General features: G+C 47.2%; 2 protein-coding genes across 5 annotated transcripts in view; one reads left to right on the forward strand and one right to left on the reverse strand.

Annotated features, from left to right (window-relative positions):
• The window catches only part of RECQL5 (RecQ like helicase 5), a 39,275-nt gene extending 28,725 nt beyond the window's left edge, over positions 1 to 10,550 (forward strand). The window contains exons 9-20 of one of the 4 annotated variants that reach the window (XM_026861143.1): positions 1,324 to 1,551; positions 3,052 to 3,151; positions 3,643 to 3,679; positions 4,451 to 4,509; positions 4,657 to 4,733; positions 5,199 to 5,292; positions 5,763 to 5,903; positions 6,366 to 7,039; positions 7,253 to 7,328; positions 8,202 to 8,453; positions 8,971 to 9,043; positions 9,147 to 10,549. In XM_026861143.1, the coding sequence (XP_026716944.1) occupies positions 1,324 to 1,551; positions 3,052 to 3,151; positions 3,643 to 3,679; positions 4,451 to 4,509; positions 4,657 to 4,733; positions 5,199 to 5,292; positions 5,763 to 5,903; positions 6,366 to 7,039; positions 7,253 to 7,328; positions 8,202 to 8,453; positions 8,971 to 9,043; positions 9,147 to 9,268 (1,933 nt within the window). In that variant the 3' untranslated portion in view covers positions 9,269 to 10,549. Of the gene's footprint in view, positions 1 to 1,323; positions 1,552 to 3,051; positions 3,152 to 3,642; positions 3,680 to 4,450; positions 4,510 to 4,656; positions 4,734 to 5,198; positions 5,293 to 5,762; positions 5,904 to 6,365; positions 7,040 to 7,252; positions 7,329 to 8,201; positions 8,454 to 8,970; positions 9,044 to 9,146 lie in introns of those variants that run through there. The other 3 variants (XM_026861144.1, XM_026861142.1, XM_026861145.1) reach the window with 3 other exon arrangements.
• The window catches only part of MYO15B (myosin XVB), a 47,543-nt gene continuing 33,028 nt past the window's right edge, over positions 9,879 to 24,393 (reverse strand). Inside the window, exons 44-66 of the mRNA XM_026861282.1 lie at positions 23,048 to 23,163; positions 22,450 to 22,509; positions 22,134 to 22,209; positions 21,514 to 21,632; positions 21,147 to 21,265; positions 20,567 to 20,708; positions 20,319 to 20,430; positions 19,831 to 19,991; positions 19,448 to 19,560; positions 19,271 to 19,334; positions 18,955 to 19,027; positions 18,497 to 18,573; positions 18,041 to 18,117; positions 17,347 to 17,477; positions 16,644 to 16,738; positions 16,309 to 16,386; positions 15,884 to 15,992; positions 15,409 to 15,557; positions 14,884 to 15,011; positions 13,766 to 13,899; positions 13,149 to 13,282; positions 12,580 to 12,720; positions 9,879 to 12,304 (exon numbers count right to left, since the gene is read on the reverse strand). Coding sequence (XP_026717083.1) covers positions 12,227 to 12,304; positions 12,580 to 12,720; positions 13,149 to 13,282; positions 13,766 to 13,899; positions 14,884 to 15,011; positions 15,409 to 15,557; positions 15,884 to 15,992; positions 16,309 to 16,386; positions 16,644 to 16,738; positions 17,347 to 17,477; positions 18,041 to 18,117; positions 18,497 to 18,573; positions 18,955 to 19,027; positions 19,271 to 19,334; positions 19,448 to 19,560; positions 19,831 to 19,991; positions 20,319 to 20,430; positions 20,567 to 20,708; positions 21,147 to 21,265; positions 21,514 to 21,632; positions 22,134 to 22,209; positions 22,450 to 22,509; positions 23,048 to 23,163 — 2,486 coding nt within the window. The 3' untranslated portion in view covers positions 9,879 to 12,226. The remainder of the gene's footprint in view (positions 12,305 to 12,579; positions 12,721 to 13,148; positions 13,283 to 13,765; positions 13,900 to 14,883; positions 15,012 to 15,408; positions 15,558 to 15,883; positions 15,993 to 16,308; positions 16,387 to 16,643; positions 16,739 to 17,346; positions 17,478 to 18,040; positions 18,118 to 18,496; positions 18,574 to 18,954; positions 19,028 to 19,270; positions 19,335 to 19,447; positions 19,561 to 19,830; positions 19,992 to 20,318; positions 20,431 to 20,566; positions 20,709 to 21,146; positions 21,266 to 21,513; positions 21,633 to 22,133; positions 22,210 to 22,449; positions 22,510 to 23,047; positions 23,164 to 24,393) is intronic.

Consider the following 24,393-nt stretch of genomic DNA (forward strand, 5'->3'; position numbering starts at 1 on the left):
TTGGTAGACATGCAGTTATATTCCCCCCAAACACATACACGCATGCACACAAGAAGCAAACTGTATTTGTCTCTGGCAAGTTCAGACATGCCTTAAATGGTTTATAATAAGAATAAATAAAGTTCTCACTCTCTTAATTTTCTCCTCTGTTGACCCACTTTCTGCGGATGAAGTTGGTAAGCCAACTAGGGCACTCCTTGGTAGAGAAGAAAAATCTCCACTTTGTTCTTCCTTGCGGTAAAATAATTCTTTTCAAAAATAACTCTTGTTGCTGCTTGGCTGCAGGATTTGATCTCTAAATGCCTGATGAAGTAAGTGTGTCTGTGTATCTAGGATCAGCATTTTGGTTGAGACAACTGGCTGCTGCTGCTGAGAAACCCAGGTTTTATAAAGCTCCCCTAAATTTTGCCTGCTTTCTTAAAAAAGAAATAAAGTAACCGCCTGGTGGTTCTTTATCTAGTGAAATCAGTGTCTTCACTGGTGTAAATTAGGGAGTGTTCTCGAAAAGAAATTATTTCCTGCCTTTATTGCTAATGAACATACATATCTCTGTCACCAAACTCTTTTTTACATACCCAAAAGCCCTGGTGTCTGCCAGAAATCTTTTGAAGATTCCTGGAAGAATCTAATCATCTTCACATGGCTAGTTTGCTAAGGCTGGTAGAACGGGTTGTGCAATACTATATGAACAGATGGACTGGTTTTCATGGATGTAGGACTCTACCCGAACTTTGGCTGCTGATCTGAAGCCTGTGTTAGCAGATCGAGACCCCCAGACTGTATTATCTGAGTAGTGCTCCCTTGTGACTTCAGTCTGGACTCTCTTTCTGTGACTTAATTTACATTCCTGTTCCTTCACATGTAGATTTCTTCACCTTTAAACCACAATCAATAAAACTAGAAGCTCTCCAATGTGAGATATACAGTCATACTCAACTGAGGTGTAGGGATCAACAGAACCTCTTTACATATATATCCTAGGGCCATACTGATTGGAAATGGAATATATTTGGCGAATGATGCGGAATTAATAACTGCCTATTTCATGCACCGTGCCTTTTGCATATCTTGGAGATCTGAAAGCATTTAGCAGAAGAGATTGAGACCACTGTTTGTTTTGCATGTGGGGAAGTGAAGGCAGAGACCTTAAACAAGGTGCCAGGAAGAGAACTGCTCCAGGGCTTAATCCCTGTGATTCCTGTTGGAATGGGCATTCTCTGCAAAAAAAGACTCAAATCCTTATCAAAAGACACCTTGCATCTGGAGGGTGAAGTTCTTGTCAATAAAAATAATTACCAGATCGTTTTCCCTTTTGTTTTCTAGATGTCGACATGCTGCCATAGCCAAGTACTTTGGGGATGTCACCCCACCTTGTAACAAGTGCTGTGATTACTGCAAGAACCCAGGAGCAGTGAAAAGACAACTGGAGTCACTGGAGCGCTGTAGCAACAGCTGGAGCAAAACCTGCATTGGGCCCACAGGCTCCTCCTGGGATAGCTATGACCCAGAGCTGTATGAAGGCGGCAGGAGAGGTTGCGGAGGTTTTAGCAGGTCTGTACTCAGTAGCTCAAACTCAGCTGATCGGAGCCATCAGAGAGAAGAGAGCATCTCCCAGCTGCAGGCCCAGCCACTCCTATTTGCAGCACATGTTTCTGTGTGGTGGTATTTTCCTGTAACTTCCTGGCAGCAAGAGCTGGAATTTCATTTTCCACACACTTTGGCAGCCTCAATCACATTCATGTTCCAGAGAGCCAAAAGCTGTTTCAGCTGACCTAAGAATTGCCCTGCAGAATGTAATTGGTTCAGGAAACTAGCCTGAAATTTTTTGAAAGCAGTAAGTGGGCTCAGCCCATTCACAGTCACAAGGATCAAAAATGCTTAAATGGAGAGCAACATGACAGCAAAGTATGACATGGTCCAGAGTTCATTCCTGACTTAGTACAGCTGTCTGTGGGCCAGTGAGCTGAGGGCAATGACAGGACTTAGTCATCACAGAGGATGTAATGGAGTGCCACCGTCAGCTGCTTCTGCAGATTGTTAAATTTTAGTTCCTTATCAGTCTGACAGCAAAAGGAAGATGTGCAGTGGGAAACATGATTAATTCTGTAAAATGCTTGGCAGTGTGGAGATGACAGCTTCTCTTCTTCCCGTTCTCTGGCTGAGTTGCAGTGACTGTGCAGTGCTGTCAGGATGTAAAGTTTCACTGCCTGTGCTGCCCGTGAAGCTCTGCCAGGACGTGCAGCGCTGTGGGCTGGCCTAGCCCCTCTGCTTTACCTTAAACAGCTTGAGACTGGGAGCTTTGTTCTTCAGGCAAGTCCAGCTGAGTCAGAGGAAACTGGTGTACTTGTGACCTAAGCCTGTGTTTGATCTCAGGACCTGAGAAGACATGGCCAGTGCTGTTGTACAGCACACTGTTTGCCACTTGATTCATTGAGCCTGTCCATGACTTGACTGTAGCTTTGCCTTGGAAGTTGTAAACAGTCAGCAGCCTTAAAGCTCTGATTTGTGATACCTGTAAGTTTTAGCTGTGACAGCTGTGGAAGGCAGTAAATTCTTGGGCTACATCTGGCGAGAATCAGCTGCTGCATTTTGGCGTATTACTGATGGGGATTTAATTTGATACAACTGTCTGTGAACAACTGAGGCTGAGGAATGGGTGCTTTGCCCCTTCTGCCATCCCTGCTCCAAGGGCAGTAGTGACCGACACATGGGGTACATGACACGAGGCAGTGACCCCTCAATCCCATGGGAGAATCTGGCAGAGCTTCTCAAATGGAGCCCTCCATTCTCAGAGCACTAGTTATGGGCTACTAGTTCATGTTATTGCTTACTAGTTCATGGGCTTAACAAATCCCATGAATTTTTGGAGGACACCCGCTAATGACCAGGTTATAGGATGGTAGTGAAACCAAAAGCTGATTGTTCAGAAAGGATGTGAAATACATCGTATTTTGTAAATACTGGGATGACTTAGGCTTTCCAAAGCCTCTTCCCCAGTTAATGCTGCAGCTACAGAAATGTTTGTTCCTCTTGTGTCCCTGCCTTATACAGGTATGATGAAGAAAGCAGTGGGAATGGGGATGAAGCCAATGAAGAGAGTCGGAAACGGGAGTGGAACAACTTCTACAAAAAGCAGATGAGTCTGCGCAAAGTGAGTTTGTATCCCCTTGTGAGAGATTCACAGATTGTTTGCTGTGGGCTTGTCTTACAGGCATAAAGGCTTCCTGGCACTAAATGACAGTAAATTATTGCATCTTGTTGCTTGTTCTGTTACTTCTTGTACCTCTGCTTTTGCTGTGTTCTCCACACAGTCCTATAGTGTGAAGAAATGCAGCTTATTCATGTACTGATTTCTCTGCAGTGCTAATCAAAAGGATTCCATTGTCTTTAATCCCTCTGAGATTAGTAAAAACAGATTTCCCAATTCAGCTTCTCTTGTGTATTCCTATAGCAAAGGTGAACTCCTGGCTTTGATTCTCATTCTTTATCTTCTTTCCCCCATTTTGGTGCCTTTTCAGTAGCTTTGTAACTTCAGCATTAATTTTCCCTGAAGCAGGGGTAGAAAATGAGTCTTTTGTACTTCTAGACCTGCATGTGTGTTGCAGGAATGGAAATGTTTGACTGAACTTTGTTTTCTTCCAGGGCAAAGAACCAGAAAAGGAAGATTTTGTTCCTCCAAGTAAATATCTTCTTTGATTTATAGTGGGTTTTCTTTGGGAGAAGAAAGTCTTGTATTTTGCAGCTGCATGCAATTTATGTAGCATCAACACTGGAGGTGTCAGTCCCTAGGCACAGAGGTTAGGCTTTTGGCTGTGAAAGCTTGGCTGGAGGAGATGGATCAGAGCTTAGCTTTGGTTGGGGTGAAGATATGGAATGCATCTTTCTGAAGAACTTTCCCAAATAAGCAAGAGAGGAGAACTCTAACCTGATTTGATAGGCTATTTCTACAGTGATTATGCAGCAGTATTCAACTGGGCTATAAGGAAACTGCTGAAAAACTTTGCTGTTTATAACTGAGCTGTGTGGGGCCCTGTCTGGCAACACAGTTCTTACGCTATTTTAAAAAAAGAATACCTGGTAGTTTGTGTTACTCTATTGAGCCTCTTTTTTGGTACTGTGGGGAGTGGAAAAGAGTTGAGTTTCCTAAGAGCTGGGGTGACTTGGAAAAGGGTTTCCTGAGATGGGGAGGTTTCGGAAAGCTGGTAGTCATAAACTGGCGAAGTAGATGTTCTCATCCAGAGAGAAAAATCTCACTTTGGCTTCTGCCAGCTCTTCTGAAGTTTGTAGCTTCTCCAGGTAAGAAGGGTGAGTGTAGTGGTCCTTGGGGTGACTGTGCAGGGAGGAGCATGCCAAGTAGCACTGGACTGGCACCCTCCCAGTGACAGGGAAGGTGTTCTCCATCAGCCCCAGCCCTGATGTGATACCTTTTCCAAATGCTCTTCTGTGGTAGGTGCAGACTGTCCCTTGAAGGATGCTTTCAGCAGGAGAATCTCTAAGCTCACAGTGAAGGTAAGAAAGGCTGGTGAACATTCAGTCTTCTTGACTTGCAAAGAACAACAAAGATTCTGCCTGTACTGTTCTTCCTCCTTCGGGGATGGAAGTCCAAGGGGCACTGTGACTTCTATAGAGCATGTCTGAGTATTCCATGTTTCCTAGGGACGGGAACACTGCTTGAAGATGCTGGAAGAAGCTTTGAGCACCAATCAGAAGGTTCTAGCAACAGGAAGAAAAGGGTATGAGAGAAAAGGAGTTCCTGAACACAGAACCTAGTCTTCCCTGAGCAGCATTGCCACTCTCGGGGAATGCCTTTTTAAGTTGTTTGGTCCAAGCATGTAGTTTCACTTAACAGCATCCTTCTTGGAGTGATGTTCAGAATCAGGTATGAGGATTCCTGTGTCTGATTCTGCTGAATCAGCTTGATCCTAGGAGTCGCAGTTCTTCCCTGTCCCACAAGATGGGGATGGTGAACCACACAAATTGAGCGACTGGACAAGAGAACTTCAATTTAATCTGTCACCAGCCTTTCCATGCTCCAGCAATTCACTGCTGCATCCCTTAGGACTTAATTGCAAGTTATCACTTATTCTTGTACGGGAGGGAGTGAATTTTGTACTTGCTGGGAGGTGCTTAAGCATTAGTGTTCCCTTTGCAGTTATAGAAGCGTGTCTTGCCAGAAATCACCCCAGGCTGTGTTACAGGTCAGACCCTCATGCCTCTGCTGTGGAGATGGAGTATGAAGCTTTCCGAACCAGTAAAATGGCTAACTCATACAAGGCAGCTGTGCTAAAGAAGGTAGGGCCATACGTCTGCTGTCGTTCCCTTGAATGTGGTGTGGCTTCCACTGGAGGGAAAATAAGGTAGTTTGTGTGTGGAAAAGATGCAGGAGAAGCTCTGCTTTGCTTTGGATGTCTTCCAAATCTTTCTTCTTGATTTTGATTCCAGGAGGGCCCAGAATCAGGTTTGTTTCACATCTTTGTTGGCTCTACAGGGTCTGGAAATACATACCAGTGCAGGCTCATCCAGGTATCTTCTAGATCTGGCAGTAATGGGAATGGGGAGTTCCTCAGGCTGTCACTGCCCAAAGAGGAACCTTGGTTTAAGTTAGCTGGTTGCCATAAGCCTCTCCAAAGGTGTTTCTGCTTTTGAGATAGGTGTCTCTCCAGGGGAGACATTTGTTTTGTCGCTATGACTTTTAGTATGTACAAAGGTAGGAATGCATAAAGGTTTCTGGCCATTAGAGAATATTTCTGTTCTCTTTTCAGGTAGCAGAAATCAGCAAAGCCTCAAAACATGGAGAGTTGTTCTCAGTCTTTGGGTCTGGAACTGGTGGCAACAGCAGCTTGGAAACAAAATCCATGTCTCCAGCAGAAGAGGACTTCCTCCCTGCATCCCAGGTTTACTCGGTGAGTGAGTACAGATGGGATAGACAAGGAGGGAATGGTGTGCTTTGTCTATCTGCTTTTAAAATTTTAAGTCCTTTCTGTAGCCATAGCTGTATATTTCTATTATAATTGTTCTCCCTGTCTGTCCTTTCTTTCTGGAGTGAGATCAACTAGTCATGCTGGTTCCTGTTAGTGAATATAATCTATGTGCAGGCTATATATTAAATAAGTTTTTCTCATCTTGCCCTAACCAAGGATGCTGTCTGTTTCCTTACTGCGGGCCGATGACTTTAACCTCACCCATTTCCCTGATGCTCCATTGATGGTTATGATAAGTCAGTATTGGAGCCTTCCCCAGCTTATGGCTGTACACACTGCTGTATTATATAGAGAAACTCAGCTCCTCTCAGGGTTCTGCACATGTTCTCAAGGCTTCCTTAATGCTCTCATATCCAAAATTTCTTCTTCTCCCTTTCTCCCTAGTTCAAACCCAAGCGTGTGGGAGCAGGATTTCCAAAGAAATCCAGCTTGTTTCAGACAGCTTCAGAACTGCTGAAGATCCAGGAGGAGAGTGATGTAAGGCCTGTCAAAAAAGAAACAGATCATGCAAATGGGCAAGACAACAGCATCTGCAGTCTGGAACTGGACAACAGAAACCTTGTTCTCCAGAAGAACGAAATAGGAGCCAAAGCAACTTGTGAGAGTGCTGGGGTAGAAGTACTCCTTCCTGAAAATACAGGACAGCAACCCAGTCCAGACACAAAAGCTGTCCTTTGGGACAGCCCTACTAAGAAGTCCAAACCTAGCAAGAAACAGCAAATGCTCGCAGAAGCAGCTAAAAAAGAATCACAGGATATTTCCAAATTCTTCTCCCTCCCCAAAGGTGGGTCTAAAGCCAAAAGTTGCAGCTCAGCAAAGGAAGATGGCTGCTCTGCAAGTATAATACCTCAGGTTTCGTCTCAAAGCATGTGTCAAGAGAAACCAACACCTCAGGAAAACAAAGATGTCTCTGGAGAAGATGTAACTGGACAGTCTCAGGCAAAGAATGAAGAACTGGGAGAGACAGAAGTAACACTGACTGAGAGAGAGGAGGATTTTAAGACGCAGCAGGCTGCTGAATCTGAACTCCCTCAGGAAGAAATTGATGTAAAAGCCAGGTAAAATCTCTGCCTCTCTGCTCCCTGTGTTGCCCTGTCAATGAGCTGCAGAGCCCCACCAGCCTTGTCCTGGAAACTTGAGAATCTGTATTAGATGTGGTGAGGAAGACTCTTGCTTTACTATGGAGAGTCTTGTGGCCACTGACAGGGCATGTGTTAATACCTTCACTGTGGAATGATTAAAATCAGCCTTCTCTCTGCTTTTCCCACTAGTGTTGCAGAAAATGTCGCAGAAACTGAGTTAACGGTTGTTGAAGGTGAAAGTGGGAAGCGACCAGGATCAGATGAGGTAAGACTTTAATGGATGCTGGTTTCCTGTCTTTCTTCTGCTCATCTTGTGCCAGGTTTCTCTCTGGGAGTGACACTCCTGACCTGAACCTCACCCGATAGAGTTCTTTATCTGGGGAGGGCCTGGCTGCAGTTAGACCAGAGGGGAGAACTGTAGTTGTGTTGCACTCCTGGTGTTCCACTGCTGCCCACTGCACAGTGCCAGCACCTCAGGCTGCAGTGGAAAGCTTCCCCTCAACTCTGCTTTGCTTTCTCTTCCCTGCAACACATGTGACTGTACCTTTGCTGATGACTTGCCCAGAATGAGTGTCTCCACCCCCTCAAGATCTGTAACTATAATTAGCAAGCTGCTTTCTCAAACCAAGGGAACAACCACAGACCAGTGACACACAGGACCACTCAGAAGCAAACCATGCTCACAGTCTTCCTTGCCATTTAGTCTCTTGTTCTGCATTTGGCCTCTGAGACTGCCTGGTAGCTGTCTGCACTGTGCAGTCTTCTTGCTCTTTCAAACTGGAGTGTGGCACTCCTGAAGTGGTTGACTCTTCCTGAGATGTGTATCCTAAGCAGACATCCCAGGAAATCTTTTCCTGTCAGTTTTTCCTGTGTAGGACAAGGTCTAGCAATGACCTGTCCTATTAAGAGCATGGGGTAACTCTGAATGTAATAGTCTTAAAGGTTTTTTCTCAAAGTCTCTTTGTGTGAGAAACAGTTTATGTCTATGCAGCAAAACAAGTTACGTAGATTCCTGCATGGCATTCACTACAGGGAGAGCCTGCAGGATGCTGCACGTTCTCAGAAGGTAGTGGCTGCTTGGAAGTGTAATGCTGCCACAGGAATTGGTGGGTTTGGTTTTCTTCTGTTCCATCTCCAGGATATGGAAAGTCCTGCAACAAAGCGGCTACGGACAGTGGCAAAATCTTCTATTCTGTCTCAGCCAGAAAGCAAAAGTGTTGGTCCAACAAAGAAGAAGGTGACTTTTGATCCAAACTTATCGCAATGTGATAAAGAAGGAAGCAGCAAGACCATACAGCCGGTGACCAAAGGCATGTCCCTCAAAGACACAGCAGACATCGTTGTCAAATGTTTGACCCCATTCTACAAGGGTGGCAAATTTGCTTCCAAGGTAGGGCACAGCTCAAGACCCTCTTTAGCAGGAGACAGCATCTCCTTGGTGGTCAGGGGCTCTGAGAAGGGGAAGATGATCTGGTTACCACATTTCATTTCCAAGTCCCATCTTGGTTGTGCTGTTTTAGTGACTCTAGATGCAGCAATTCAGCTATCCCAGGAAGGGGTTTATGTGTGATTTAGATCATGCTGGTTCCAGACTTGTTTGTGATTGTTCATGTTTTCACACAAAATCTGGCACATTTTTAAGAACTGCCCCCTGTGGAGTGGCAACAGATCAGGCCCAATTCTGGTGTAGTTCACTTGGTGTGTTCTGCAAGGCAGCATGTGTGCGCGTGTGTTTCTCCAGCACTGCAGGGTCAGGTGTATTTGCAGGTTTGCAATGCTCCTGTAGTCTAAATGTGCGAATGGGTTGTGCTACAGCCAGCCTGTGTTGAGGGCAAGACAGACGTGGAAACAGTCTGGTGAGGTAACTGATGTCTGCTTTCTGCTCTTTACCTCCCCCAACTCTGCAGGATCTGTTTAAGGGCTTTGCTCGGCACCTCTCTCACTTACTGGCTGAAGAGCAGAACCCTGCCCGCAAGACTGGTGAGTTGGCAGCTGGGGAGAGCACCAAGAATCTTGGGTTCTTTTGGTGCTAAATGGATTGATGGCTTTAGAGGGGACAGATGTCTTAAGTGTCATCTCAAAGGTGGTGCTTCTTCTCTTGCAGTGAAGGAGGAAGCACAGAGACTCATCAAGGAGTTTTTCAAAACAAGGGTCAGGTGTGAGAGTGAGACAGACTGGCAGGAGCTGCAAAGCTCAGAGAGCTGATCCTTGCATCGTGTTGGCTGTCTTCCTTCCTCCAGCAGCGCGACCAGGGGATCTTGAACGCAGCCATGGAGAGTTTCATGAAACTGCAGAAATGAGCTTTCTTTTCCTACTGCATTTTTGCTCACTTCTGACCTTAGTGACATGCAATTCCAGGAAACCCGTTTCTGTGAACTTCTGGAGAGTTTCTCCAGTAACGAGGGCGCTGAAGCCCCCTAGTACCTCTTACCAAGAGGTGTGAAGTCTGCATCTGCTGGGTAGGTTATGGGCTGCTGCCTCCGATGTTCTGCAGCGTCTCCAGCCTCTGCTCCCTGCAGCAATCTGGGAAAGGGTCAGAATTCCGCTTGGGACTCTGCTTTGGGATGGCACCTTGCTTCCTAGAGGGTTCCTCCGCTCGCTCCCCATCTCTTGGTTCTTGTTTCAGTGTTACCAATAGAAGCCTTATGCTACAGGTTCACATGCTTTGCTCAGGGCTGCCAATGACCACTTGATGGTTGAGTTCCTGGATGGAATGTTTCCCCTTGAAGGGCAGGAGGGGAGTGATTTGTTTTTACCACACAGGTAATGCTTACTTTCTGAAGGTGAAGAAACTCAGATTCCTCTTTTTCTTTTAATCTGAACTTTTTTGTTACTTTTGTCTAGTTCTGCCTGCCCTTTAACTTAAGCAGTGATGTTCTTTCAGTATTAACCTCTCCAGTAGTGGCACCAAGGTTGCCAACACTTTTCCAGCATTTGCTTGTAACCCCTAAAGCCATATTTGTTCCCTGTGCCTCACCCACAGTCTACAATACAGAGGGCGATGCTGCTGTTACGACTGGTTAAGGTACTGCTGTGGCCCTCCAGCTGACACTGTGCTGTCTCTGCTGCTATATTTATATAAGGACCTGGGCCTTAGGGTATCAGTGGGCTTGAAAGAACCCACTCCCTGGCCCAGGTCCTTTTTGTTGGCTTTTTGTTGGGTTCTGCCTTTGTTCTATGCCTGTGGAGGCTGGTGGCCTCAGGCACTAGTGCTGCTAGAGGAATCTGCAGCCTGAGAGGCCATCAAACAGGCTTTTGGATGGCTATACTCAAGAGATGTTTTACGTTTTTTAAATGTACTGAAGGGTATGTGCGGAACTGACAATAAAACAGTGTTGTAGCTGCTGAGAACTCTTCTGGGATCTTTTTCTTACCACTCAATCCTACAGGCTGGTCTAAGATACACTAAGACTCCATCATTGTGAACATAGACATGAAAGCTCATTTCTTACCTGAACAGACAGCTAATAAATGCCAGCGGGATGAAATGGATGGGAAGCATGTGCCAGCAGCCACCTCCACCCCTTTGTAGCTCCAGCTAGAACCAGGAGAACCTGGAAATGTTTAACTCAAAAGTAACTCGTCTTTAGCTTCCTCTGCCCACTAGAGGACAAAGGGCTTTACAAAAAGCCTTTTCTGCAATAGAAGTATTTTTCAGCTGTTGCCTGCTGGTTCCTATTTTACCTTCCCATTAAAAATCCTGTTTCATTAACCACTTAAGTGAGGCTACTATCTATCCAGAGTTCAGTGTTTATAGAGTTCAGCTGCTGCCTGGGTGAACTTCTGAGAAGTGCTTTGTTTATCTTGTAAAGCCAGAAGGCCTGGTTAAGTCAGGGGGTTGTGTGACAAAGTGCTTTATTGCCATATGGGGCATTTCTAACCAGATGAGTTGGGCTTCTAAGTAAGGCAGCAAAAGCTCAGGGGAAGAGAAAGTGAAATAAGGATAAGTTAATCTTCAACTATTTTCTCTATTCCTTTCTTTCATGTCGCTGTGGTGCTTTACACAGCCTTACAGGGCCACTGCTGAAGGGGGAGGGGGAGACACGTTTCAGCTAAGACCTCACAGACCACAGTGAGCAGCATGTGAAGTCAAGGTCCTGACAGGGATGATGCTGTAGTTGCTGCTGACATCAGCTCGCCAGCAAGAACTGGCTGTGCATCATGGCTTGCAATGAGCGCCCTCAGATCTATCCCCTTCCCAGCCACCAGTGACAACCTTTTCCTCAGGCTTTGCCAGTTACCTCCAGGTCAATCTTCCCATATTAGATATAAACCAGTATCTGTCATGTCATAGCTTCAAAACATCTCTATTTGATTATTTTATTGCAATCTCCTAAAGTGCAGATACTTTTCAGTTCAGTAGGATAGCTGTAGCAATAAAAATAAATTAAGCATTTTTGTACAAGCCAGGACACTCCTCTACTGTAATACAAGTTCTGTTTGAATACGCTTTCTCCATGGGCATGGAGCCACTGTTCACGTATGGCAGCTGCATGGATGTGACTGATTTCTTTATAGTAGAGGGAAACATATGCATATGTCAGTAAGAAATTAATTAACAATAAGCTTTCTTAGCATTGCAGCTCAATCTATGCTCCAGCATATGTGTTAACTGTATATTAACACTGATCTGCTTTGCAATTAAGATGCTTTCTACAAGCTTCTGCTTCACAAATCCTGATATAGGGCCTCTTGGATATCACTAACAGAGAAAAAGCTGCCTCTAGAAGACAGCAACAGCCAGTGCACTCATTTCATAGCCTCAGCTGGGCATTGTGATGTACAAATTTCTAGCAAGTATCAGTCTTTGCTCATGTTTGTTAAGTAATTTAAAAAAGAAGAGTTCCACACTCCATAGCTTGAAGGCAACTGCTTGTATCTGTTCAGCTGCTCTGTGCTGAGACAGGCTCTGAAAAATCAATGGTGTAGAAAGGGTGGCTTGTGGTTGGTTTAGCCACTGCATACACAGCTTCAAGGAAGAGTGCTTGGGGACTGAATGGCAGGTCAGGAGGGGATGGTCCAGACCAGAACAAACACTGTGGTGGCAGTCTTAGAAAGCAGCTTTCTGAGGTCATGGATGTCTTTTGGAAGAGTCCTCTCCAGAAGACATGACATGGAGCCCTGAACGAGCTCAGAGAATGGAAAATAGTGTGGTTCGCTTGATCAGTCTTCTCTTAGGCTCTGGTGGTGCAACTCTGTTTTATCCAGGATGACAACAATCGTGTGATACATTTCTTTAGCCTGTCAAAACACAAATCTGTATCAGTCATCCTCTGCCCCTGCAATGGCTGCTTCTCATAATTAAATATTAATATTCCCATAAATCACTTTCCATCATTAAATACCAGGTCGTGCTGGGGCAAAGCTGCACTTCGTGGCCTGGGAAATGCAGCGTCCCCATCCACCTCTGGGACAGAAGAGAGCAGTAGTACTGTCTCTTAGCAGAGGCTCAGCTGGGAAGTGGAGGGCAATTTCTGAGTTGCCAGGAGGAAGCTGTAGGTCCAGGCAGATCTCACCTGTGACAGTTCAAACCACAAAGTCTTGGGGCTGGCAGCTGAGCCATAGTTCAGTTCTATGCCAGGAAGGCCACCATCAGAGACAGGCTGCAGGGTTCGCATCTTCTGCAGCTCTTTCAGTGGAATGATGCAGGAGACTGCCTGTGTGAGGAGAAAAGCCACAAAACTCTCTGGTGCCGTCCTTACAAATAAAACCACCTGATTCTCACCAAGGAGGATTCACCTCAAGAGCCTGTTGAAAGGTGAGACAAGGACCAGGGCACAGGGCAGTGTGTACAGAGTACAGGGCAGGTTCCTGCTGACAGCATGTCCCTAGAACTCCTGCAAGACCGGGACAACCAGGAATGTGATCTGCATTTGTTAGCATGGTCACTGGATTTACTTACAAAAGAGCATATGGCAGTACTAGGTGTTCTACCACTCTTGTCACCTGCTTTGGGCTAGGGCTGTTGTTAGCATGGCTGTGATGCAGGTAAATACAGTCTCTTCCTGCTCAAGATCTAAAAGTCAAAGTTAACATCTGACAGACATCAGGACTCTGGACTCCAGAGAGGAATTGTCTGGCATACCTGGGTGGTGTCATCCACCACGATGATCTCCTCTTTATTCACACCAAAGAGACAGGGCATAGGGATTGCGTCATCACTGACTTTCTCTACAAAGTAGATGTTGTAGCCAAAGAAAGGTGATTTCATCATGTGCTCTATAAGAAAGCAAAAGGTGACTTTCAGGCAGCAGCTTCCAGCTGGCAATCTGCTGCATCAACCTGAGATGGTCAGAAGCTGCAAGTGTTCCCAAGCTTTTCTATGTTAAAAAGTAATATTGACAACTTCTCTCTCACCCCCAGGCTGCTGATACTCAACTCCCAGCAGCCTGAATGGACGTCCTGTTCTTTTCTGACCAGAAAATAGATGTGCAGCCAGAATATCAATTAAAACACAACTTGTACAGAGCTCTGAAAATCTACTGCAGACTTTTACAGAAGAGGTGGAACTTATACTGTGATCACCATGCTTGGGAACAAGTGCCAGTCTGCAGGGGGAGGCTGCCAGGGAGCTCTATGTCATGGCCCATTCCAGGCTCTGAGGATCCTCGCCAGCCTCAGGAACTGTCCCAAAAGTGCATTCAGAGCAGCTTCCATCATGCTCAGGACGGACAACTCCAGCAGATCTGGATGTCTCCTCACCTATGAACTGGATTTTTGCATCCGCTGGCTGGAGGGGCTGCCTGGTTCTCAGCAGCATGCCGACATGGCTCTCCAGAGCCTGAACTCTGATGGAGGACTGCAGGGTCTTTGGTGTGTACTCATTCAGTTCTTCCCTGTGCCAAAAGCAGATACTAATTTACCCCTTGCCCAGCTAAAAAAAAAAAAAAAAAAAATCAACCAGGGGAATAAGCGGAAGGAGGGGATGTGGCAACGGTTTTCAATTGCATGGCTGGGGCCAAGGGTGGAGGGAGAGGGGAAGAGCACAACAGGTTGTATCTGAATTGGATAACACATGGAAGAAAACATCAGAGACAGTGAGACCACCATTTTCCACAGAGAAGATGGCTGGGCACCACTGACCAGTGCACTGAGAGAAATCCCTCCTTTCTGGAGACAACAGAAGCTCTTCAGACAAGGACTGTGGCATGGAAGTGAAGCCACGGGGTGTTTCTTTCACAGGCAATCTCAGCTGAACACCACCTTACTCCAACCCTGTCTTGCTCCTGTGCGTCCAAAGCACTACACAGAGCAGAGTTCCCCATGCCCAGCAGGGCTACACCGCTACCCTCTGCTGCTGGTGCTGTAAGGGGAGCTGATGGAGACATCACCTCAACTCTGAGTCAAAGTGCATAAGGATACAGGAAGGAAGGAGTGTGAAAATAGAGCTCGGGGCTGCAGGACAGAAACTTTCTAGTATCCAGGGACATTTTCATTCCCATTAGACATCAGTACAGAGTTCAGGTGTGCAGGGTTGAAAATTCTGGCACTTGTGAGAAAGAACAAAGAAGCGTTCATCCCAGCCCTAAGCTCATGCACTTCCTTCTTGGTATTACAGAGAAATGCCTCTGGCACCCTCATGACCCTCTGGTCAGGAGGAGTCAGGAAAGGAAATGTGGATCAGAGATAAAGGAGTGTGAACAGGTGAACTTTCTTGATTATGGGCAGGAGTCAGTCACTAAGTAACATTAATTAGTAGCTTATGTTGTCTAGAACTGTCCATTCCTTCGTTATCCAGAGAGTATCTTCAGGCACCTACCTGTAACCGCTGGGGTGCTGACAGCCATTAGAGATAGACACCCACCCTGGGACAGACATACCTGGAGAGAGCAGAGTTGTTCTGCTCTGGTTTGGCCCAGTGCTGCAGCATTGCCAAAATGCCCACCTGCATCTCCATTTCTTTGCTGCGGCTCAAGAGTATCCTCCCATTCAGGTAATCCCACAGCATCTGCGAGACAGCGCAGGAAAGGGGACATCGTTAAATCTGACAGAGGGTAAGGCAGGCCTGGGCAGCGCCAGCCTGCAGAGACCCACATCCTGCCTTGCTGCTGACAAATCCAGCTCAGGCTGGTAACATGAAAGCAAAGGCTTTCTGGGCTCAGGAAGAGCGTGCAGAATGGCAGACAAGCCACGTCTGGACCAGTACAGTTTATAGGCTAAGGCTGCAGGTGCACTGCCTGCCTTGCACCCATACCTTCAGCTATTAGTCATTTCCAGAAACAGTGTACCAAGCAATCAGCCAAAGCCCCCCCCTTCTCCAGCCCCTGTGGGACACTCCCGTTGGCCTGTGCACCAGCTCTGCCCCTGCTAGGGATGTGCCTGGTGCTCACACTGGCCTTGCTTACCTGTCCATAATGGACATCAGTATAAATTTTGTTCTCAAAGTGCAGAGGTGTGCTCCAGATGAGCCTGCGTAAAGTCACAGTGACCAAGTTGTCCTCCAGCAGGTAATCATGAAGATACTCCTCCGATCTTATCGGCCTCACTATTTTATCTACATGTTTACACAGAGAGAAGGTCATCACTCTTGGTGCTGAGAGAGTGGGCTGAGCTCTGGCCTGGGACTGGAGCCTTCCTGCACACCTCTATCCCACCCTGCCCTTACGAGACTAAACATCAGCCATTCCAGAGGGGCACGGACCCACACAGACACACACACCTCTTTCAGGAGCAAGCAACACAGCCCCTGAGAAGGTACAACCCTAGTACAGAGGAACCTCCCCAGAGCCAGCAAGTGTGGGGGAACTATCCAGAACAATAGCCATGGTACTCCCTGTTGGAGAAACTCCTTTAAGAAGCTAGATGCTAGTCTCTACTTGCCAGGATTATTGCTGTCACTCCTGATGGCAAAAAGAACAAATTCCTCTATCTCTTCCTGGTCACCTGCTCCCATCTGCTCACAGATCTCCTGCAAGAGCTCCTTGGCCACCTGAAGCAAGGGAAGAAGCAAGTAAATACCAAGGCCAGGCAAGGCCAGAGCAGCCCCAGAGCAGTTAGACATACTGGGCCTGCTGGAGGGCAGCAGTATGGCTCTGGCCACTGCACAAAGCAAGCTGGGTGAGGCATCTCAGCATTGTGCAGGCCCTGCAGAAGTACACTGCTACAGGGATTCCTAGGAAGTGAGTGGAAAACTGTCACAGCACTGTGGGAAGCACAGGCCAAACCCAAGGTTTTGACAGATAAGGGAGTTCCCTGGTGTACTTCAGAGTTTGGATCAATGAAGAAATTCAAAGCAGAAAACTCACAGTGAATGTCTTGATTCTGGTGAGGTATTCCACACCTCCAGGCATCAGTATCACTAGCCGGCGGGCGCCATGTCCCTTCTGCAAAGGACAGTCTTTAGGCAGCAAGACGTGGATCCATCCCATCAGCCCACAATTGTTTCTCCCTCTTCCTCCTCATCTCTGCCTTCCACTGCCTGACCATACCCCTGCCTACTCCATGGCACTGCAATTCTTAATACCCTGACAGACACCTCTCTTGGAACACACCCACCACTGTAGCGCTGCACATGGCAGCTCCTGGCAAGCCTCTGCCCTCCCCCTTTTCCCAACGTCCCCACTTCTCTGCCCCTCAATACCAGCAATGCCTCTATCTCCACAGGGAAAGGAAGATGGCGACGGCCCCCGTACATGAAATTTTTCCGCAGGTTGCTCTGACAGATCTTGGCTATATCTGCAGGAAAAGGAAAAAGCTTCATGTGCTGAGCCAAACAGAGGACTAAGCACTGTCTCCTACGGTGTTGGGTCATCCTGGCTGTATTGAATTTAACCCAGGGCTGCTGCTGGGAGAGCAGAGAGACTTGACCTCATCTTCTGCTCTGCCAGGACACATCCAGATCATGAGTGACCAGCCCCAGACAGCGTCCAGGGCAGAAGGAATACAAAGGAATGATAGGATGGGAGAACTAGAACCATTTTCTCTGGCAGGTTTCCACCCCAAATACCTCGCAGCTGATGACTCTGGGAGACCACAGCCTGCCTTTCCCCCAGTGTCTAGCTGTCAAACTGGGCCTAAGCCTCAGAGACACAATTCCACCTTGCCTGGGTGAAGATGTAATGGGAAATGACCTCTGCAAACAGAAAGACTAGAGATACAAAGCAGGCTCTTGCCTGCAGGTTCAGCTCCCCCAGTACCCCATTCATTTCTGCTGCCTAGCAGGATAAGGGAGATTTTCCCATTGGATCATGTCCCTGCCTGAATCCTCTCTTCTTTCCTTGACCACTGGACCTCAATAACAAGGGGGCAGACATTTATTTTGCAGGACACAGAAACAGTCATACCATGGTGGGTGCTAGATGGATCACTGCTGGCTAGCTGCAGAAACTTGGTGGCATAGGGCATCAGTATGTTAGAAGGGAGAAAGTACCCAGTTAGCAAGTTTAGGAGCAACCAGCCACGCAGCACGCTCTCCCTGTGGGACAGAAAGAACTGTGATCACCTAGGAACAAGACAATTGCTGCTCAAAGTGAGCCTCTGCCCTTCTGAACACCTATAGCAGGTGGGAGAAAATGAGGTGGTGGCCCTTGATCAGAGGTTTCTTATGCTGAGGGAGGAACTGATTCAGTTATTCAAACAGCAAAGAAAGAAAGGGAACAGTCAAGGCCACTCTGCTGCCACATTGCAGGACAGTGTGGGGTCAGGACAGTCCCTAAATGTTGTATCAGTTCCCCAGGGCTGTGTTGAGGAAATTGGGGCTCTGAGCAGCACACTACTGGGAGATACCAGGAATGTTTACAAGTGCCCAGCTGTATCAGCAGCCAGAGATACAAGGACAAACATCCATTGAAGTGAAAATGCCAAACCCAGTGACTAGCTAAATTTCCTGAGTGGTCAGCAAAACCACCAGCATCTGAGCAGCTGGGGACAACACATCGTTAGAGGACAGCCTCTGCCCTGAGCCTGGTGTCCGTGCAGCAAAGCAGATGGTTCCCCTGCAGCTGTACATGCACAGGAGCCAACAGTGCTGGTACTCACTGGTTAGGGTTGTGGGTGACCTGTTTGATGACCTGGCAGTAGACTTCATCATGCAAATTCTCCTTCTCCTTGCACAGCTGCATTCAGAGAGGAGAAGACAGCATCAGAGAAGAAACAAGAGCATCAGAGAGGCCCTGGGTCATCTCTGTGCCCTTCCTCTCCCAGCTCCAGAGCTCTGCAAATCTGGCTTAAAGCTTGGGTTTTGCAGCCTCTGGTCTCTAGTGTTATCTAGGTTTAAAGAAGGAGAGTCAGGTTGTGCTCTCATCCAGTGATATCCAGGGAAACCATTTACGTGCAACCCCTTGCCCCCATGTTTTTTAATCAGCCTCTCTGCTTCAGCTCCCTTTCTCATGTAGGAGGTCGCATTATAGCTCTCCCAGCTCTCTCCCTTCCCAAGGTCTTGGCCCTTCACTCCCATTGGTACTTCAGTGCCTTGCCCAGGGGAAGGTCACAAACCTGAAGAATTTCATAGATGCAGTTAATCTCATTCTGTTTCTTAAGCTTTGATTGATCTCCCATGAACCGCATCAGAGCTGCAAAGCGAAGGTGAGCATTAAGGTCAAAGCAGAGGTGATCCTGCCATGGGGCAGGCAGTAGACTAGAAAATGTCCTGAAAGCTTTTCTGCTCCACTGGCTATTACAAGGCTTGCACTGGACGTGTGTAGTTGGTGGGGCATCAGCCCAGGCAGTGTGTGTTCTTGAACACTTTGCACTTGAGGCAAAGAGCATTTTGCTGGATGTTTTCAGCATGGACACAGATGGTTATTAACTGCAGAAATGCCTTAGGAGGGCCCCTCCTCTCGTAGTTTTCATTCCCTGCTCTGGGCCCCATAATGCCTACGTGTGACCACCAAGGCCATCCCACTCACCCCTGCTCCAGCCTCTGCATTTTTGTGTCCTAGGGAGGTACTTACTCTTGAAGTTCTTTGTAGCAAGCTCATTCAGCTCACTGTCAGAGTACCGCAGCAAAGAGTCCTGGATTGGGACCTGCAGGGCCAGAATACAAGGGTAAGCTGGGGAGGTAGATCACACAGAGCTGTGCTGCAAGTTTCACAAAAGACACGAGTGCCCAGTATCTCGCAGGCAGCACTGAAAAGTAGGGGCCCCTACACGTCTCCAGAGGCTGCAGCCAAGGATCTGCCCTCTGCACTTTTGCTATATTGGGACAAAACTAGAGGCAGTGCTGGAGCTGGGATTCTGGGTGTAGCCATGGGGAGATACTGGTCTCACCTTGGTGTGCTGGACCAGGTCAGCTACAATCTTCTTTTCAGCAGGTGTTCCCTTCAGTCTGTGCCTGAACAGAGAAGGAGCATGCAATCCAAGAAATATCCCCAGAAATGGCTTGGTGTGAATCAGGCTCCACAGGTTCTGTGTATGCCTGTTCAGGGGGGACCTCAGCCTACTCACATGGACTGAGCCTCTCGGAAGTAGGCTGTGGCGAAGTCCATCATGGTATAATGATCACCAGCAGGGACTAACATGATGCTGTTGGGTTCTGATGTGACGCTGGGAACAGAACTCTGCAGGGACAGGCACCAAACCCACCCTCAAAAGTCAGCTGAGGAGCTGCAGTGTGTATTCTCACCTGCCAGACCTGGGAAGGCCTCATCTGTGTGTGGTGCCTCCCCCTCCCACTATGACAGTATTTGAGTGTCTCCATCTGCAAGGATTAAGCAATCATCTTCTTCCCTCTAGCCTTGGAGGTTAGACACTACCAGGGCCATGGACCCACCCTGGCAGTTCCACAGAACCCAGCCATATCCCCTAGAAGTTCCCCAAGGAGAACTCACCTCCCTGCTGGTGTTCCTGCTCTCTGGGGAAGCTTTCATGCTCTTCTGCAGCCCTCCATGTCTGTCCATGCTGGTGCTGAGATAATCAGGGGCTGCAGCCAATTGCACTAGGCTGGTGGGAAAAATACCACAGCGGCCACCAGTGGAGCCAAACTGCCAGCCTGCAGAAACAGGGGAGAGTCAGGAAGCATGGCATGGCAGTTACCAAGAGAAACAAGCAGTTAAGCATTCTACTGGCAAAGGAGAGCATCAGACTGACCAGGCTTTCCTTCAGTCTAAGATAACATCCCTTATAACTATGGCAGCTGGAACAAGGTGGGTTGTGGTCAGGAAATGACAGAGCTGAAGACTGACTATGCCAGCCCTTAATGATCTGCTTTCCTCTGGTTTATTCGACAGCAGCACGTAGAGTTCCTGGGCACCATGGGTCCAGCAGGCTCTTGAACCTAGTCCCCACCTTTCCTGCCAATCTCCACAAACTCCCTCACCTGGCTCCACGCCTTGCATGGGCAGTAACTCAATGAGGTCACCCTTCTTGAAGCTAAGAAGGCTCTTGTCATCTGTGATGTAGCTGCGCAGAGCAACAACGTAGTTGGTATCCTGGGGAAAAAGTAATGGGGAGGTCAAATCTCATGCCCAGGATGTGAAGGACTCAGAGCACATCAACCCACAGACCCTCTCAGGTCAATGTGGGAAACCACCTTAATTCTCTAGTGCACTACAGCCGCTCCCTCACCTGCCTCAGCTCCTGGATGAAGAGTTCCACCATGGCCTTGATGCATGGAGCCTTCGGAGAGTGCAGGATGAGCTGCTCTGTCTTCAGAGAGAACTCCAGGGCATCAGTGCCCTTCATTTCCACTGAGAGCACATCTGCAAAGCTGAGAACACAGCCAGCATGCTCAGACTCCTTCTGCCAAAGGTAGGGTTGCAGATCATGGGGGTGGGAACTCATTCCAAGGACTGAGAATGGAGGCAGGCCTCAGCATGTTCCAGAGGGTGGCCTTTCACCAGCACTGGATTACAACAGTAATAGCTCATGGCTTTCACTGACTGTACCACGCTGAGGACCTCCCTTGTGATGACATGTGGAGCACCTAGTGCTCACTTACTGTAAGCAAAGCACAAGATAGGAAGGAAACAGAAAGGCCAAACTCACCAGAAAGATCACTGAGCCACAACTGGCCTAGGACAATACTAGAGAGCACACCACAACCAGGGACTTTTGAGCTCACCTGTTCAGTTTGCCTCCTAACACTCTGAAAGCATCCTGCAAGTGACAGTTATTATCCTGCAGCAGCCAGTGCCCTTTTGCTCACCTGTAGCTGCGAAGAATCTTCAGGTGCTCAGGATTATAGCCAGCTGCTTTCACCACCTTCAGCAGCCGCATACCCCGGTGAGAAACACCCAGGATCTGGACATCACTTCCATTTTCGCCCTGTAAGGGAAGGGCAGCAGAGAGCATCAAAGGCTCCATCCCACCTGGACAGGATGCAGCAGGGGAAGAAGACACTACCACATGTACCATGAGGTACCCTGGGCTGACAGGGTCAAACCCAGCAAGGTACAGAAGGAGCAGCAGAATGAGTGATATGTGGCCTGGCAGGGAGACAGAAAGAGATCCCAGGTGAACAAAAGCCACACAGCTGAAGCAAGCCCAGGGTCTGGTGAGAGATTAAGACTCACATGAACTGGGAAAAGGCGGGAGAAATAGTTAGCCCAATTATCCCGAGCAGCCAGTACAATCCTCTTCTTTATCCCATCCTCCTGTATGGACTGGACATCATTGCCAACCCGGAACTCCACTAGCAGGGTTACAAAGCAGATACTTTCTCAGTAAGACAAAGATAGCCAAGCCTCCCTCTGCCGAGGGACTCATTCCCACCAGCTCCCCTCAGTGACTACAGTGCAGCAAATGACATGCAGAGGCAAAAGGATACGACGTTGCTTGCACACATCAGTCTACTACTACTTTGTCTCCCCCATGAAGTTCCTGTCAGACAATTGGACTTTGAAATAACTCAAAATCACTTCCTTGGGCCTCAGTTTCCCCTCCCCACAATAAACATATCAGAACTAAGTTTTTCTGGCTTGAAGAAATTTCAGGGCCATTTTCTGACCATTTGGAATAAACAAACATTCATACACAGCACTACACAGTACACACAAATGCACTTTCTTGCTGCAGTGACAAACGTTTCTCCTCTGCCCTAAGTCCTGCCTGAAAGGGCTTGGAAGCCAATTTCTCATTTCAGGCAAATCTGGGATTGGCACAGGGAGGAGGGGATGATGGGGCTGTTATTTACTCAGCAGGTCTTTCATCTTGCGCTTCTCCTCCCTGGAGATCCGAAAGCAGGAATCAGAGAAGGTGTCACGCATGATCTGCAGAGGAAGGAAACAGAGGGTTCCACTGAAAAGGCCACATCTGATTGTGTTGGAGCATCTGAGGCTGTTCAACAGGCTGAGTTTCAGAAAGGAGTAAACAGGGGCTTGACTGGATGGACCTGGAGAAGAGACCAACACTGCTAGGGATGCAGAAGTGAAGGCAACATATGCAATGTAATTATAGAGTGGTTTGTCCCCAGAGAGACAACAGGCCTTGAGTCTTACACCAGTACATACCTGTTCACACAGCAAGTTCAGACAGTAAGGATGACTGAAATTTTCTTTGGGGTAAAACACCTGCAAGAAGAGGATAAAAACAATAGTGATGTTACAGAAATAGCTCCCCAGAGATGCTTTGTAATCCACATGCCCTACTGCCAGAGAGGAGTTCATCTCCAAGGACAGGCAGGGAAGTGACACTGAATGTGAACAGAAGGACCAGGAGCAAAGGACCAAAAGTAAATTGGTGAGACCATGGGATGACCCTTGGTAGTTCAGTGCACTCTCCAATACTTGATTTTGAACACATTTGTACTATTTTAACAGGAAAGCACCAGGTAACAACAAATGTACTTTACTTGTAGATTTCTTAGTGCTTTAGAGGAAGGAAAGGACAGGTAGGGAAACAGAGACACAAGAGTCAGTAAGGCAGAGTAGGACCCAGCTCTCCTATGAGATGATCCCCTGCTGCCGACTCCTGTGTCATGTGAGCTCCTCCCAGAACTATCTTTATGGTCTTATATCATACAGGGTGTCTTATCACAAAAAGTGATTTTAACCAAATGCAGGACCAGTTCCCTCCCCCCATAGCCAGCCATCAGCTAATGAACTGTACCTCTTTGCGCAGAAAGATTTTCCAGGCAGGGTTGGCATAGGAAAAGCTGACACTGGTAGTGAGTTTGTACAGCTGAGTCTTGATACCCTCATCTTCTGCTACTGTTACAGCAGAGTCTGTGTGAGGAGAAAGAGCAGTGAAGATGGGCTTTGCTGACTACAGGGTCACCTTCCCACCTGCCAGAGAGCTACCGAGAGAAAGGGGACAGTGCCACACGTCTGACTGAAGATTAATGTCAGGAACCCTCCTGAAGGTCAGTGATCAGCTAATGTCAATGCATGGACAAAACAGTCAACATGTGAGTACCAGCATTTCTGATAGCATTTGTACTTGCTGTATTAGCCAAAAGGTTCAGTGCTCAGAATAGAAACACTCCAGAGATAAGAGCACACACCATCCCAGGCAAAATACTACCACTGTGCTTAAGGTTGAAGATGCAAGTTTCACTTTTATTTCATTACAAAAAGGCTGCTAAACATTGCAAAATGAGATAAAAGTTCTCCCCTGAGATTGCAGACAGCAAGGTTCTGGTATGAGGCACCCAGGACTTGCTCCAGGTTTTCTCTCTGCAGGAGATCTATTAAAGACAGGCTCAGTTTGAAGGCATTGCTTTATGAGGTAGGAATGTCTTCATTTAAGCACTCCCAACTTTCAAAACTTCAGAGTTCGTAGACAGAAAATATAGTAGGTCCCACAGTTCAGCTGTTTCTATCTCTCTATTCAAAAGCACATACTTACTTTGATTTACTTTCACAGGACTTCTCAAGAAACATTTTTTAAAAGACAGGGGGAGTAAACCAGGGCAATTCTTTTATACCAGGGAAGCTGCTGCAGGATGGAGTCCTTCAGTAATGTGTTTGGCTGACTGTTCCTTGCATGTTATAAAATGTGATGCTGATGAGTGTTTTAAACAACTTGAAATACTTTAGTACATATCAAAAATAGCAGCAAAGTATAAAATAAATTATGGAAATTCAGAAGTAAAACATAAGACTGAATAACATTTCCAAACTACTGCTGAGAAGCATTAGCTCTGCCATTTTTTAGGTGGACAGTATCCACAAACTCTTTATGTGGCCAATGTCCCAAAGTCTGCCAGGCTCTCATTCTCCCTCTGAGAAACATTCCCTTATTTCTCAGCTTCTCTCTAAGGACCCTTCAGAGGCTCTAGAAGGTAAACCACCTGGCTTCCCATTCCTCCCTGGTCTGAAGTTCATCCATTGAATAGCAGCCTTGATAAAGTAATTATGCTTCAGGTAAGCAATAAAACATATTGTGGACAGGACCTTGATAAAGCTGTAGTCCAAAGGTCCTTTCTGGTTTTAGCTGCATTTTTCAGAGAAACC

Source organism: Athene cunicularia, assembly GCF_003259725.1.
Source record: "Athene cunicularia isolate RWA chromosome 18 unlocalized genomic scaffold, athCun1 chr18_part1, whole genome shotgun sequence".
In the NCBI taxonomy this organism is placed as follows: domain Eukaryota; kingdom Metazoa; phylum Chordata; class Aves; order Strigiformes; family Strigidae; genus Athene; species Athene cunicularia.